This window comes from Scyliorhinus torazame, chromosome 21 (genome assembly GCF_047496885.1).
Source record: "Scyliorhinus torazame isolate Kashiwa2021f chromosome 21, sScyTor2.1, whole genome shotgun sequence".
Taxonomy (NCBI): Eukaryota; Metazoa; Chordata; class Chondrichthyes; order Carcharhiniformes; family Scyliorhinidae; genus Scyliorhinus; species Scyliorhinus torazame.
The window spans coordinates 89,596,879-89,612,875 of NC_092727.1; the positions used below are offsets into that span (position 1 = coordinate 89,596,879).

A 15,997-nucleotide genomic window follows, 5' to 3' on the forward strand; every position below is an offset into this window, starting at 1 on the left:
ATTCAGAATGTCCAAATTACCTAACAGCATGTCTTTTGGACTTGTGGGAGGAAACCGGAGCACCCGGAGGAAACACACACAGACACGGGGAGAACGTGCAGACTCCGCACAGACAGTCTGGATACGAGTCGGGATACGAACCTGGGACTCTGGTGCTGTGACGCAACAGTGCTACCCACTGTGCTACTGTGCCGCCCACAGATTACAGCTTGCTGCTCCCTCCATCGGCACAATGCAACACCATTGGTACAGTGCCGTGCTCAGGCAGGTCACAAGTTCAATCCCTTAACTGGGCGGAGTTATCGGATCGCAACAGAGTGATGTTAAGTGCACTAAAAGTGATCCCAATGCCCCCAATTCAAGAGATGGGAAAATTAAGTCAAGGTGTGAAGCAGCCAGTGTGCAAATTGCCTTTTGATACTGATGTGCTTCAGACACCGGCTTACTGTACAACTGCGACTCTGGGAGCTGGTGGTGGGCTAACATTACTCTCAGTTAGTCTACTGTTAATACAGTATTGGTATACTTTACGTTTCTGTCGCTTGCATTGTTCTGGATAAACAAGTTGTTGCTACTTCTGTATATTTATAATCATGGAAGACAGAATGCATATTTGTGATAACATTTTTACATAGAATTGAGAGTGCAGAAGGAGGCCATTTGGCCCATCGAGTCTGCAACGGCCCTTGGAAAGAGCACCCCACTTAAGCCTAGGCTTCCACCCTATCCCCGTAACCCAGTGACCCGACCTAACCTTTTGGACATTAAGGAACAATTTAGCGTGGCCAATCCACCTAACCCACACATCATCTTTGGACTGTGGGAGGAAACCGGGGCACCCGGAGGAAACCCATGCAGACATGGGGAGAAAGTGCAAACTCCACACAGACAGTCACCCGAGGCCGGAATTGAACCTGGGACCCTGGATCTGTGAGGCAACAGTGCGAACCACTGTGACATTGACAGATGCACTTGATTCCTTGATTTTCTACCCGGGCATATCCTTCCATTAAGGCTTGTGTATACAGTACCAGAGCCACTTATCTAATGAGTGTTCTGAGGCGGCAGATGGTAAGTGCCAAGCTGGCCAAATCCCCAAAGGAAACTTGAAACAAGCTGCCACAATGGTTTGCAATGTGTACATTATGAGGGGTTACCTGAAGTCAAGATAAGGACATTCCTACCACTTGTGGTGATTTTAAATATTAAATTACAACATGTATTAAACTAAAGAAAACATAAATAACATTTAAAGACACAAGGGGCTGGATTTTCCACTGTCGAGATTCCCCATTACGCCGGCAGCGCACCCGCGCCTGGGGATTTCCCGATGGCGTGGGGCTGCCCACAATGGGAAATCCCATTGGCCGGCTGGTGGGATGGAGAATCCAGCTGCTGGCGAGGGTGCGTCGTACTAGAAAACTGGTGCAGCGGGACGGAGAATCCCACCCAAGAACTTGTTTTAACAACAACCAAAATTTCCTAAAATATTTTGGATTAAACGAACACAGAGCTAAGAACCCCTTTTGATGGCATCAGTCCATATAGCTTTTTAATCTATAGCACTTCCAGTAGCATTAGCACAAAATATCCTGCTGCTCTGAGGGAAATTGCACACAGACTCTCCTCTTTGGTGGTAGCTGGTGTTCATCGGCCTGGCTCACGCACACACAGTCTTAGTCAAGATCTCACAGCCACCCACAACAGCCTCCAGTCTCTCTTTAACTGTGTTTTTTTTTTTCATTTGATCTTCGTTTCTATTGTTTCTCCAGTTCTTTAGAAGTTCCTCTTCCCAGAATTGATCAACTGTTTTTGTTAACTTATGGCTACCCCATTTATGAAGTCCAGTTCAGTTACGGATCAATGGTAACCGCCAGGATGTTGATTGTAGAGAATTCAGCGATGGTAATGCCATTGAATATCAAGGGGCGATGGTTAGATCCTCTCTTGTAGGAGATGGTCAGTGCCTGGTATTTGTGTGGCATGAATGTAATTTGCCACTTAATTATCCAGGTCATGCCGCATTTGGACATGGTCTGCTTCATTATCTGAGGAGTCGCGAATGGTGCGGAGCATTGTGCAGTCATCCACAGACGTAGGACACTACCCTGAGGAACTCCTGAAGGGATGTCCTGGAGCTGAGATGATTGTCCTCCATTGTGCCAGGTATGACTCCAACCAGTTGAGAGTTTTCCACCTGATTCACATTAACTCCAGTTTTGCTCAGGCTCCTTGATGTCAAGGACACTGATTCTCACTTCACCTCTGGCATTCAGGGGCGTCACTCTCCGACCCCCCGCCGGGTCGGAGAATCGCTGGGGGCTGCCGTGAATCCGGCCCCCGCCGGTTGCCGAAGTCTCCGGCACCGGAGATTCCCGCCCCCGCCGGTTGGCGGGCCTCCCCGCTCGATTCTCCGGCCCGGATGGGCCGAAGTCCCGCCGATAAATTGCCTGTCCTGCCGGCGTAAATTAAAGCACCTACCTTACCGGCGGGACAAGGCGGCGTGGGCGGGCTCCGGGGTCCTGGGGGGGGTGCGGGGCGATCTGACCCCGGGGGGCGCCCCCACCGTGGCCTGGCCCGCGATCGGGGCCCACCGATCCGCGGGCGGGCCTGTGCCTTGGGGGCACTTTTTCCCTTCCGCCTCCGCCACGGTCTCCACCATGGCGGAGGCGGAAGAGACTCCCTCCAGTGCGCATGTGCGGGAAACTGTCAGCGGCCGCTGACGCTCCCGCGCATGCGCCGCCCCGACATGTAATTTCCGTGCCAGCTGGTGGGGCAACAAAGGCCGTTTCCGCCAGCTGGCGGGGCGGAAATTCTTCCGGCGCGGGCCTAGCCCCTCAATGTTGGGGCTCGGCCCCCAAAGTTGCGGAGCATTCCGCACCTTTGGGGCGACGTGATGCCCGTCTGATAGGCGCCATTTTGGGCGCCAGTCGGCGGACATCGCGCTGCTTCGGGAGAATTTCGCCCCAGATCTTTTTTCGATGCTTGAATCAAGGCTGTAAAGTGATCAGGAGCTGAGTGACCCTGGCGGAACCCAAACTGAACATCCGTGAGCAGGTTATTGCTGAGTAAGTGCCGCTTGGTAGCACAGTTATTAACTCCTTCCATTACGTTGCTGATGATGGAGAGTAGACTGATAGGGCGGTAATTGGCTGGGTTGGATTTGTTTTGTTTCTTGTGTACAGGACATACCTGGCCAATTTTTCATATTGCTGGGTAGAAGCCAGTGTTGTAGCTGCACTGGAACAGCTTGGCTTGGGGTGCGGCAAGTTCTAGAGCGTAAGTCTTCAGTGCTATTGCCGGAATATTGTCAGGGCCCATAGACTTTGCAGTATCCAGTGTCTTCAGCCATGTCTTGATGTCAGGTGGAGTGAGTTGTATTGGCTGAAGGCTGACCTCTGTGATGCTGGGGACCTCCGGAGGAGACCGAGATGGATCATACACTCGGCATTTCTGACTGAAGATTGTTGCGAATGAACAAAGAACAGTACAGCACAGGAACAGGCCCTTCGGTCCTCCAAGCCTGCGTCGGTCATAATGCCTGTCATGATGCCTCAGCCTTGTCTTTTGCACAGATTTACTGGGTTCCTCAATCACTGAGGATGGGAACATTTGTGGAGCCTCCTCCTCCAGTGTTGTTTAATTGTTCACCACCATTCACTGCTGGATGTGGCAGGACTGCAGAGCTTAGATCTGATGCATTCATTGTGGAATCACCTAGCTCTGTTGATTACTTGCTGCTTATGCTGTTTGGTACACAAGCAGCCCTGTGTTGTACCTTCACCAGGTTGACACCTCATTTTTACGTTTGCCTGGTGTTGTTCCTGGTATGCTCCCCTGCATTTTCATTGGATGAGAGTTGATCCCCTAGCTTGGTGGTAATGGTAGAGTGGGGGATATCCCAGGCCATGAGATTGCAGATTGTGGTTGAGTACAATTCTGCTGCTGCTGATGGCCCACAGTGCCTCATCGATGTCCAGTCATGAGTTGCTAGATCTGATCGAAGTCTATCCCATTTAGCACGGTGGGAGTGCTACACAGCAAGATGAAGGACATCCTCAATGTGAAGACGGGACTTTGTCTCCACAAGGATTGTGCGGTGGTTACTTCTACCGATACTGGCATGGACAGATGCATCTGCGGCATGCAGGTTGGTGATGTTGAGGACAAGTATGTTTTTCCCTCTTGTTGGTTCCCTCACCTCCTGCTGCAATCCCATCTAGAAGCTATGTCCTTTAGGACCAAGTCAGCTCCGTCTGTGGTTGTACTCCCGAGCCACTCTTGGTGATGGACATTGAAATCCCCACCCAGGGTATGTTCTGTGCCCTTTCCACCCTCAGTGCTTCCGCCAAGCGGCATTCAACATGGAGGAGTACTGATTCATCAACTGAGGGGATGGCGGTATATAGTAATCAGCTGGAGGTTTCCTTGGCCATGTTTAACCTGAAGCCATGAGACATCATGGAGTCCAGAGTTGATGTCGAGGACTCCCAGGGCAACTCCCTCCTGACTGTGGACCACTGTGCCGCCACCTCTGTTGGGTTTGTCCTGCCAGTGAGCCAGGACATACTCAGGAATGGTGATAGTGGTGACTGGACCATTGTCCGAAAGGTATGATTCTGCGAGTGTGACGATGTCAGGCTGTTATTGACAAGTCTGTGAGACAGCTCTCCCAACTTTGAGATAAGCCCCCAGATGTTAATAAGAAGGACATTGCAATGTCGATAGGGCTGGGTTTGCCGTTGTGGCCGCCTAAAATGGTGTCCGGCAAAGGGCGCTGGGAAAAGTGGCCAAGTTCAGGGACAGATAGGCTGCAGCTTGCAAATAAACAAACTCCTGGCAGCTCAGACTTTTCTAACAGCCCAGGAAAAAGGCCGGTAAGAGGCCACCCGGGGACAATGGGCTTAAATGGAAATCGACATCAATTGGCAGGCTTGGTGGCGTCTGTTTTCCTTATTTGGGAAGGTCTACGTGCCTCGGACATCAACGGCCATGGCTGGTAGGGACATGCCCCACCATCAAGGTAGCGGTTCGTAATTAGACATTATCGACCTGGGTGATCAAGGGCGTGAAAACTCCTGAGGATAAAAGGTACTGCGCAGCCCACCACTCGCTCTCTCGACAGCAACCAACAAAGGTGACCCTTCACCGGCCGAAGAGGAAGACCATCTATGCCATTGACTGCCATCTATGTAACTATCTATTGACAGAAGGACCAGAGCCAAGGACAAAGATGACCAGTAACAGAGTTCCAACACTGCCAGACTGCGGATTCCAGATAAGGCCATATCTGCCTGGTACTTGCCAGTCACTTGGAAGTTAAGGGGCGGGATTCTCCCCTACCCGGCGGGGCGGGGGCTTCCGGCATAATGGAGTGGCGGGAACCACTCCGGCGTCGGGCCGCCCCAAAGGTACGGAATTCTCCACACCTTTAGGGGCCATGCAATAACCTTGAGGGGTTAGGCCCACGGCAGAGTGGTTTCCTGTCCGCCGGCTGGCGGGAAAGGCCTTTGGCGCCACGCCAGCCAGCACAGATTGGTCTTCGCCAGGCGACGCATGCACGGGAGCATCAGCGGCCGCTCACGGCATCCCTGCGCATGCGTAGGGGAGGGGGTCTCTTCCGCCTCCGCCATAGTGAAGAGCATGGCGAAGGCGGAAGAAAAAGTGTGCCCCCCCGGCACAGGCCCGCCCGCGGATCTGTGGGCCCCGATTGCAGGCCAGGCCACCGTGGGGGCATCCCCCGGGGCCAGATCGCCCTGTCCCCCCCGCCCCCAGGACACCGGAGTCTGCCCGCGCCGCCTTGTCCCGCCGTTGAAAAGGAGGTTTAATCCACGCCGGCGGGCGAGGGTTGACAGCGTCGGGACTTCGGCCCATCGCGGGCTGGAGAATCGCCGGGGGTGGGCCCGCCGACCGACGCGACGCGATTCCCGCCCCCGCCGAATCTCTGGTGGCGGAGAATTCGGGACACGGCGGGGGGCGGGATTCACGCCAGCCCCTGGCGATTCTCCGACCCGGTGGGAGGTCGGAGAATCGCGCCCAAGGTCTTTCTTGTGTGTATTAGCTTAAGAGTTCAACTTGCATGTGTGTGTGATTGACTAACGTTAACGATTGTGTGACAGTAAATAAAAGTGTATTATTGTACCAAACAAACATGTGGTAATTTGTCCATCATGTACGGGTGAAATACACACTGTGGTTTAGGCACAATACCGTTGTCGCGTCTGGTGCCTGGCCGACGCCAGGTGGTCCACCTGGTTTCATTTCTTTTTTGTGTTTTTTGGAATGGTTGAATACGGCTGAGGTGGCTTGCTAGGTCATTTCAGAGGGCATTCAGAGTCAACCACATTGCTGTGGGTCTGGAGTCACATGTAGGCCAGACCAGGTAAGGATGGCAGATTTCCTTCCCTAAAGGTTATTTGTGAACCAGATGGGTTTTTACGACAATCGACATTGGTTTCATGGTCAGCATTAGACTTTTAATTCCAGATATTTTATTGCCGTGGTGAGATTTGAACCTGTGTTCCCAGATCATTATTCTGGGTGACTGGATTACTAGTCCAGCGACAATACCACTACGCCACCACCTCTCCCATGTCGTGTTTCTCCCAGTGGGGTCTCCACACTGGATGAATCTTGTGCTCTCCCGCTAGAAGGGTGGCAATTGGTTGCATGGTGGAGACCCTCATACTGTGCAGGCATGTGGCTCTAAGCTAACAAATTTGCATGTGGGCGTGTCCTACAGATGGGGCTGAGTAAGGGATTTGTGCGTTTGCTGGGACCTCAGCTGCAATGTAATGTGGAGCCTGGGTTCCACACTCGGGTTGGGGCGGAGTTCCTGGCAGGGGATAGGATGGATGGGATCGGGCGCAGAGGGTAGGCAAGGCTTGGAGATATCTTGCGATCCTCAGGGGTGGGCTGGCTGATAGTGTCACTGGAGAGGCATGTACTCTGAGAGGGCTGTGTGCCAGGGAGGGTTCCAGTGGCAATTGATGTGTTGGGTGTTCTGGATCCGTGGAACACATACAGGTCACCAACACTTGAAATAGTGCAACACTATTTTATTGAATCATTAACTGTTTAACATACTCTGACTGTGGGTTAACACGATACTAGCATTAACTAAAGACCTTTGCCTTGTCCTAACCAGTCGAATGGTGAATGTCTGTGCTGCAGGCTGTGAGCTCTGTCCTCCTAGCTAGCTGCAGCTCGAATGAGCGGTAACTCTGTTGCCCCCTGTCTTTATAGTGCGTGTGCTCTAACTGGTGATTGGCTGCGGTAGTGTGTGTGTTCATTAGTCCCACTGTGTGTCCATCAGTTTGTGTCTGCACCATGATATACTGGTGTATATTATGACATCCCCCCTTTTATAAAAGAATGTACCTGTGTGTCAATAAATAGTGTATGGTGAGAATGTCCCTGACTACGTGTGTGCAAAATATTTACAGGACTATGTACATGCTATAAGCTATTTACATGGGAAGGTGCCTGGTGCAGAAAAACAGAATGTCACAAGAATAACGAGATGAACACTATATACAAACCAGGGAAACGATTAAACGGAAGAACAGAACAATTCAGAAAGTCCATGGGCGAGATTCTCCACTCTCGCGCCGGTTGGGAAAATTGCCTGGGCCACCAATATTTCCCAGGACGCCGGTCCGACGCCCTCCCGCGATTCTCCCAAGCGGCGGGAACGGCCCCGTCGAGTTCCGCGGGCCGCAGGCCAGAGAATCGCTGGAGACACCCAAAATGGCGATCCTCCAGCACCCCCGCTATTCTCAGGCCAGGATGTGCCGAGCGGCCAGGCCAAAACGGCAGGTTCGTCCCGGCGCCGTCCACACCTGGTCGCTGCCGTCGGGAACAGCGCGGGAACGCTGGGGGGGTGGCCTGCAGGGGGGGGAGGGGGGATCCTGCACCGGGGGGTACCTCAAATATGGCTTGGCCCGCGATCGGTGCCCACCGATCGCCGGGCTGTCCTCTCTAAAGGAGGACCTCCTTCCTTCCGCGGCCCCGCAAGATCCGTCCGCTATCTTCTTGCGGGGTGGACTCAGAGAGGACGGCAACCACGCATGCGCGGGTTGGCGCCGGCCATCCCGCTCATGCGTGGGTGACGCCAGTTATGCGGCGTCGGCTGCGTCATCTACGCGGCGACAAGGCCTGGCGCGTGTAGATGACGTGGCCCCAATCCTAGCCCATTGTCGGGGCCTGAATCGGTCGGAATTGGGGCCGTTACACGCCGTCATGAACCTTGACGGAGTTCACGACGGGGTGGGCACTTCGGCGCGGGAGTGGAGAATCCTGCCCCATAAGTCCACAAAGTTCACAAATTAAGTCTCTGAGGTGGGCGACGAATTCTGGTTGACCGCATCACGGGTGGGTCGGGAGCCGCCGGCTGAGGAGCGGGCTGGACTGCGTCATAATGAGGAGGATGCAGAGTGACCGGGATCTCTGCATAGTCCATGGCAGGGTCAGCAGTAGGGCGAGGCGACAGTGGAGGATCACGTGGCGAGCGTGGAACGAGACGAAGGACACGTCGATTGCGGCGCAGAATGGAGCCATCCGGTCGACGAACCAGGAACGAACGGGGAGCCACCTGCAGAAGGACCACGGCAGTTGCAGACCAGCCACCATCCGGAAGATGGATGCGTACGTTCTCATCTGGAGCCAGAGCAGGGAGATCAGCTGCACGGGAGTCATGAGCCGCCTTGTGCTGTGCACGAGACAGCTGCATCCGTCGAAGGACCGGAACGTGGTCGAGGTCTGGGACATGAATGGACGGCACCGTCGTCCTCAGGGTGCGACCCATGAGCAGCTTGGCTGGCGACAGGCCAGTGGACAGTGGGACAAAGCGATAGGCCAGCAAGGCGAGGTAGAAATCGGACCCAGTATCGGCAACCTTGCAGAGGAGCCGTTTGACTATGTGGACGCCCTTCTCCGCTTTGCCGTTGGATTGGGGGTACAGGGGACTGGATGTCACATGTGCAAAATTGTACCGCCTGGCAAAGTTGGACCATTCGTGGCTTGCGAAGCAGGGGCTATTGTTCGACATCACCGTGATGTCACAAGGGATGCCATGTCGCGCAAAGGTGTCCTTACAGGCACGGATGACTGCAGACGCTGTGATATCGTGCAACCGTATCACCACCGGGTAATTTGAAAAGTAGTCCACAATCAGGACATAGTCTCTACCCAGCGCGTGGAACAGGTTGATGCCCACCTTAGTCCAAGGTGACGTGACCAACTCATGGGGCTGCAGGGTCTCACGTGGTTGGGTCGGCTGGAAGCTCTGACAAGTGGGGCAGTTGAGCACTGTATTGGCTATGTCCTCATTAATGCCGGGCCAGTACACAGCCTCTCGGGCCCGTCGGCGGCACTTTTCCACGCCAAGATGGCCCTCGTGTAGCTGTTCCAGGACGAGTTAGCGCTTGCTATGTGGGATGACAATGCGGTCCAGTTTCAGAAGAATCCCATCTACTACTGCCAGCTCATCTCTGACGTTATAGAAGTGAGGGCATTGGCCCTTGAGCCACCCGTCTGTTAGGTGGTGCATGACACGCTGTAGCAGAGTGTCAGCCGCCGTCTCACGGCGAATTTGGATGAGGCGTTCATCCGTGGCAGGTAGATTGGAGGCCACGAAGGCCACATGGGCGTCAACCTGGCAGACGAATCCCGCTGGGTCACACAGAGTGTTGACCGCCCTGGAGAGAGCGTCGGCAATTATGAGGTCTTTGCCTGGGGTGTATACCAGCTGGAAGTCGTATCGCCGGAGCTTGAGAAGAATACGCTGGAGGCGAGGCGTCATGTCGTTCAAGTCTTTCTGTATTATATCGACCAGCGGGCGATGGTCGGTCTCGACGGTGAATTGAGGAAGTCTGTCCACATAATCGTGAAACTTAAGCACACCGGTCAGAAGGTCCAGGCACTCCTCCTCTATCTGCGCATAGCGCTGTTCCGTGGGGGTCATGGCATGTGACGCATATGCAACGGGAACCCATGATGAGGCCTCATCGCGTTGCAGGAGCACTGCCCCAATGCCGGATTGACTGGCATCGGTCGAAATTTTGGTCTCTTTTGCTGGATCAAAGAAAGCTAAGACCAGGGCCGTGGTGAGTTTGGTTTTGAGTTCTCTCCATTCGCGCTCGTGGGCAGGGAGCCATTGGAAGTCTGTCGTCTTCCTGACCAGGTTCCTGAGAGCCGTGGTTTGAGAGGCGAGGTTAGGGATGAACTTCCCTAAAAAGTTGACCATGCCCTGAAATTGGAGGATCGCCTTCTTGTCCTCTGGCGTTTTCATGGCTGTGATAGCAGCTACCTTGTCCGCGTCCGGCTGCACGCCCAATTGGGAGATGTGGTCCCCGAGGAACTTGAGTTCCGTCTGACCAAAAGAGCATTTGGCCCTGTTGAGGCGTAGGCCCTGCTCACGTATGTGTTTGAACACGCGCTGGAGGCGACTGACATGCTCCTGGACCAAATGATTATGTCGTCGACATAGACGCGAACACCTTCAATGCCTTCCATCATTTGTTCCATAATCCTATGGAACACTTCTGAAGCAGATATGATCCAAAACGGCATCCTGTTGTAACAATATCTGCCAAAGTGGGTATTGAATGTACACAGTTTCCTGCTAGATTTGTCGAGCTGGATTTGCCAGAATCCTTTTGAGGCGTCGAGTTTGGTGAAGAGCTTGGCGCGAGCCACCTCGCATGTGATCTCTTCGCGCTTGGGAATCGGATAATGCTCCCTCATGATATTGCGATTCAGATCCTTGGGATCAATGCAAATTCTCAATTCGCCGGAAGGCTTTTTTACACATACCATGGAACTGACCCAGTCGGTTGGTTCCGTGACTCTGGAGATCACTCCTTGGTTCTGGAGGTCCTGCAGCTGCTGTTTGAGGCGGTCCTTAAGGGGTGTGGGACTCTGCGAGGTGCGTGCACCACAGGCGTGGCATTCTGTTTCAATAAGATCTTGGAGGTGTACCGGAGCGTGCCCATGCCTTCGAAGCTGGTCGATAATGGCGTTGAGTTGCGCCCTGAAGTCAGTGTCCTGAAAGGCAGATGTGTCATCAGGAGAGAGAGAGTGAACTCTCTGAACTAGGTTCAACAGCTTGCATGCCTGCGCACCAAGCAGGGAGGCTTTAGAGGAGCCCACGATTTCAAAAGGAAGGATGGCTTTGCATGACCTGTGCATCACTTCAAGTTGGCACGAGCCGCTGGCAGCAATAGCATTGCCATTATAATCTAATAGCTGGCAGGCGGAAGGAAGGATGGCTGGTTTGACACGAAGGCTTTGGAAGTCAGACCGTGCAATGAGATTGGCGGAGGCACCAGTGTCCAGGCGGAATCGTATTTGGGACCGGTTGACCGTCAAGGTGGCACACCACTCATCGTCTGGATCGATACTGTATACCGACAGTGGCTGGTGTCTTTGCTTCGGGGACAGCCTGTGTTTTGTCACAACACTGACACGAAAAGGCGCCTTCGGGTCCTCGGTGTCACTGCTGTGTGGGAGGTCCACATCGTACTCGGTGACCGTGGGTTGAATTGCCCGGACATTCCTGCGAGGCTGGCTGAAGCGATATGAATTGGCAGGCTGAGCTGCTCGGCAGAAGGTAGCATCGTGGCCAAGTCTGCCACATCGTAGGCATTGTCGAGATTTGGCAAGGCATTGCCGTTTTAAATGGGCGGAGTCACAGCTGCCGCACGTCGTAGCGTCAGCACGTTAGCTGCGTCACCGCGCATGCGCGGTGCGGTCGTGCGTGGTGCGCACCTGCGCATTACGTTCTCTGACGTCGACGTCCCCTCGTTTGGTGTGCACAAGCGGGGAGTCCGCGAAAAGCTGTGAAATGGCCGCCCTCATCCAGGCTGAGGCCCTGGAGTTGCTCAATCACTTGGACCCGTTCCGCCTCGTGGGGACCTTGCCACGCCGTTTCAGCCACTTGGATGTGGGAATACCGACTCGTGGTGTTTTCGTGTAAGACACAGGTCTCAATAGCGGTCGCTAGGGTGAGCTGCTTTACTTTGAGGAGCTGCTGTCGTAGGGGGTCCGACTGAACACCGAAAACGATCTGGCCGCGTATCATGGAGTTGGATGTGGGCCCATAGTGTAAGGATGCGGATGTGCGTGAGAAAGGATTGGAAAGGTTCATCCTTACCCTGCAAACGCTGTTGGAACAAATAGCGCTCGAATCTTTCATTCACCTCTACGCTGCAGTGAGTGTCCAGCTTGAGGAGGACCGTCTTGAACCTTGTTTTATCTTCATCATCCGCAAATGTGAGAGAATTTAAAATGTGGTTGGCATGGTCTCCGGCCGTGGAGAGGAGGAGAGCAATCTTCCTGGTGTCCGAGGCACCCTCCCTGTCCGTGGCCTCTAGGAAGAGCTGGAAGCGCTGTTTGAATATCTTCCAGTTGGCCCCTAGTTTGCCGGCGATGCGGAGCGGCGGCGGCGGGCTGATGTTGTCCATGTTGCAGGATGACGGAATGCTGGCGGAAGACAGATCACTTGCAGGTAAGTCTAAGAAGTGCTATTATCACTCAACTCCTGGTATCATGATGTGTTGGATGTTCTGGATCCGTGGAACGCATACAGGTCACCAACACTTGAAATAGTGCAACACTATTTTATTGAATCATTAACTGTTTAACATACTCTGACTGTGGGTTAACATGATACTAGCTTTAACTAAAGACCTTGCCTTGTCCTAACCAGTCAATGCACTCAGCACATGGTGAATGTCTGTGCTGCAGGCTGTGAGCTCTGTCCTCCTAGCTAGCTGCAGCTCGAATGAGCGGGAACTCTGATGCCCCCTGTCTTTATAGTGTGTGTGCTCTAATTGGTGATTGGCTGCGGTGTTGTGTGTGTTGGTTGGTCCCACTGTGTGTCCATCAGTGTATGTCTGCACCATGATATACTGGTGTTGCAAAGGACAGCAATGGTGCATGTGTCCTTTGTTTGGGGTGAGCTCTGCTATTCCCCTGTTCTGTGAGGCTGTGCTTCTGGGGAGTGCACTGAGGACTCCCTACACTTGGTGGACCGGAGACTGAGCATGGGCTTGCCCATCCCGTTGATGATACTACTGGTCTATGAGTGTTTACAGAGGGATGGGCTGGCTGGGTTTCCACATGACCAGAAGCCCTCGGACCATTTGGATTGTGTGTAAATGAATTCACTGCAGGAATGGAGATCACAGCCAGGGCACCCCGATCCAGAGGGGAGCACCCTGAGTCCACGCACTTGCCACCCAGTTGTTCACCGCCACTTCCTGAAGTCCAGGCTTAAACAGTTCAGCAAGCCCGACAAGTTTCAAACATTTGTCTTCCTCCTTGCTCCCCCTCAACAGCCATGGCACCTGAGCCCCGCTTGTAAATACTTGCACCAAATCACGTCAGTGTGAATTCCGGCTTGGGAGGGCTGTTGTATCACAGGTTGGAGGGGGTTGGGGCCACGTGGAGAATCGGGTTTCCAGCTCGTTAATCAGATTTAAATGCATTCACATCGCGGTTTTGCATGGGGGCTGCTGGGGTGGAATTTGCAAGTCGCTGCCGCAACTGACGGGCGATAGAGCATTTGCAACAGGTTTGGTGCCCAGCACCGATCCCATTTTAAAATTGTTTCATCCCCAAGTCCCCATTAGTAGGAGGTCTTAAATGCTCGGTTACCCTCTTTTTGTTCCGCTACAAGTCTGCCTCTGCTGTCTTTTACCTGCGCTAACTGCCTGCTTTCTCAGCTGGTGAGCCAATAGGCAGTCAACCTTTTCTCCGTGTTCGGAAAAGGTCCCCCGTGTCTGGTGGATAGCAGGTTAAAGACAATTTGTAGCTTTTTCCTCTCCGTCAGAAGCTCTACGGTCGGGACCTCGGCGTACTTTCTGTCAGCCTCCAGGGTGGAGTTGATCAGTTGTTGCCTGGCGTCCCTCTCTTCCCTATTTCTAGGCGCCTTGTAGATTACTATTTCCCCTCGGATCACAACCTTCAGTGCCTCCCAAAACGTGGAAGGTGAGACTTCCCCGTTCCATAGATTTCATAGAATTTACAGTGCAGAAGGAGGCCATTCAGCCCATCGAGTCTGCACCGGCTCTTGGAAAGAGCACCCTACCCAAGATCCACACCTCCACCCTATCCCCATAACCCAGTAACCCCACCCAACACTAAGGGCAATTTTGGACTCTAAGGGCAATTTAGAATGGCCAATCCACCTAACCTGCACATCTTTGGACTGTGGGAGGAAACCGGAGCACCCGGAGGAAACCCACGCACACACGGGGAGGATGTGCAGACTCCGCACAGTCTGTGACCCAAGCCGGAATCGAACCTGGGACCTTGGAGCTGTGAAACAATTGTGCTATCCACAATGCTACCGTGCTGCCCGGATGCTAGTCACGTAGTCGCCTATGGCCTGCGATGTTTTTTGGCAGAAGGCCTTGTCAGCCAGGAGGTCCGTGTCCATCCATCCCCCGGTGCGGTGGTGGTGGTGGGGGGGGGGGGAGGGGGGGGGGGCGTCGCTGCCTGTTCCTGTTCCGCTGTTAGGGTCGGTGGTCGCCCCCTCTCTTGGTTTGTTGGGGCTTCCCCCTTGCCTCGTGCGTCCGCCGATTTGTCCGCTCTTGCTCCTGCCCTTTCCACCGCTTCTGCCTTCTCGCCGGCCCTTTGAGCTACCGTCTGCCGGCATCTTCCCTTTTACTGCTTCGCCGTTAATACCTTCTGCGTTTAGAGGAATTTTGGGTGGTTTTTTGGGCCAAAAGTCCTAAAAATTCCGTTACTTTGGGTCCGATTGGGAGGAGAGCCACCTGATGTGCATCAGCTCAGCACATCACCGCGACCGGACGTCTTGATCCCATTTTTTAGCCGCCGCTCCATTCTCTGTCCGATCGGGAAACTCGATACTAGTATCGGGCAATGAAGAATTCATCCCAGTATATATATTCAATTTTCCCCCCACTGTTGTTCTCAAAGGATGACAGTAGATAATAGATTATATTTTACATGCAGTACCACTAACAAAATTGATCACACTGTCCTAGATTATTGTAATCTGATAAACTACTGCAATGTGTTCGTGCTGCCCTTTGCTTCCCGGCATTGTTAATAATCTCACTTGAAGTGTGTAAAGTCAGAAACTCTTTTTTAAAAATAAATTTAGAGTACCCAATTTTTTTTTTCCAATTAAGGGACAATTTACCATGGCCAAGCCACCTACCCTGCACATCTTTGGGTTGTGGGGGTGAGACCCACGGAGACACGGGGAGAATGTGCAAACTCCACATGGACAGTGACCCAAAGAACCAGACTGAACTGGTTATGTACAAAGAGCAGCTGTGAAATGTGGCCAAAACAGAGAATGCTGGACCATCTCAGCAGGTGTGATTGCGGCTGTGGAAGGAAGACTGAGCTAACGTGTGAGTCTGGATGACTCCTTTTCAAAGCTAGAGAGAGCTGAAAATAGGATGAGATGTATACAGGTGTGGTGGTGTGGGAGAGGGGGAGGCGGCACGTCCTGGATAGAGAGCCAGCAGTAGGTGGAGATTGACAAAGGAGGCACGGGACAAAAAAACAACGGGAATGATAATGACGAAGAAAGGTTCTGATAATAGCACATTAAGAAATCAAAATGTGAAATGTGGCCCTCTGGAAGGCTCACACATAACATATTAGGTCCTAGCTAAGTGGTTTCCAGCTATTTACAGACACTTACCAAGAATACAACAATATATAACAGCCACACACTCCCCAATTTGCAGAGTTAACTGCTTTCACAATGAACTGATTGATATCTTACCCTCAGTATCGAATGGTATTAAACTGCACAGGCTTTGATTACTCGACCATGGACAGAGAAACACTGCTCCACCTTCTGTTACATTTTCTTGTGTTGTATTTGCCTTGGGGGCACCAATAAGGACAGCTGAACTGCAAACAAGCAGAAAAATATTTAAAATATGTTTCCCTTTGGTAGTATATTTTTCTCCTCCCACAGCCCAAAGATGCACAGAGTAGGTGAATTGGA

The 15,997-nt window shown here is 52.9% G+C and overlaps 1 protein-coding gene across 2 annotated transcripts in view; it reads right to left on the bottom strand.

Moving 5' to 3' along the window:
• Window positions 1-15,997, bottom strand: part of LOC140398399 (integrin alpha-8-like) — a 223,488-nt gene that overhangs the window by 191,898 nt on the left and 15,593 nt on the right. For both annotated transcript variants that reach the window (XM_072487047.1, XM_072487046.1), the window contains exon 2: window positions 15,770-15,900. In XM_072487047.1, the coding sequence (XP_072343148.1) occupies window positions 15,770-15,900 (131 nt within the window). The remainder of the gene's footprint in view (window positions 1-15,769; window positions 15,901-15,997) is intronic.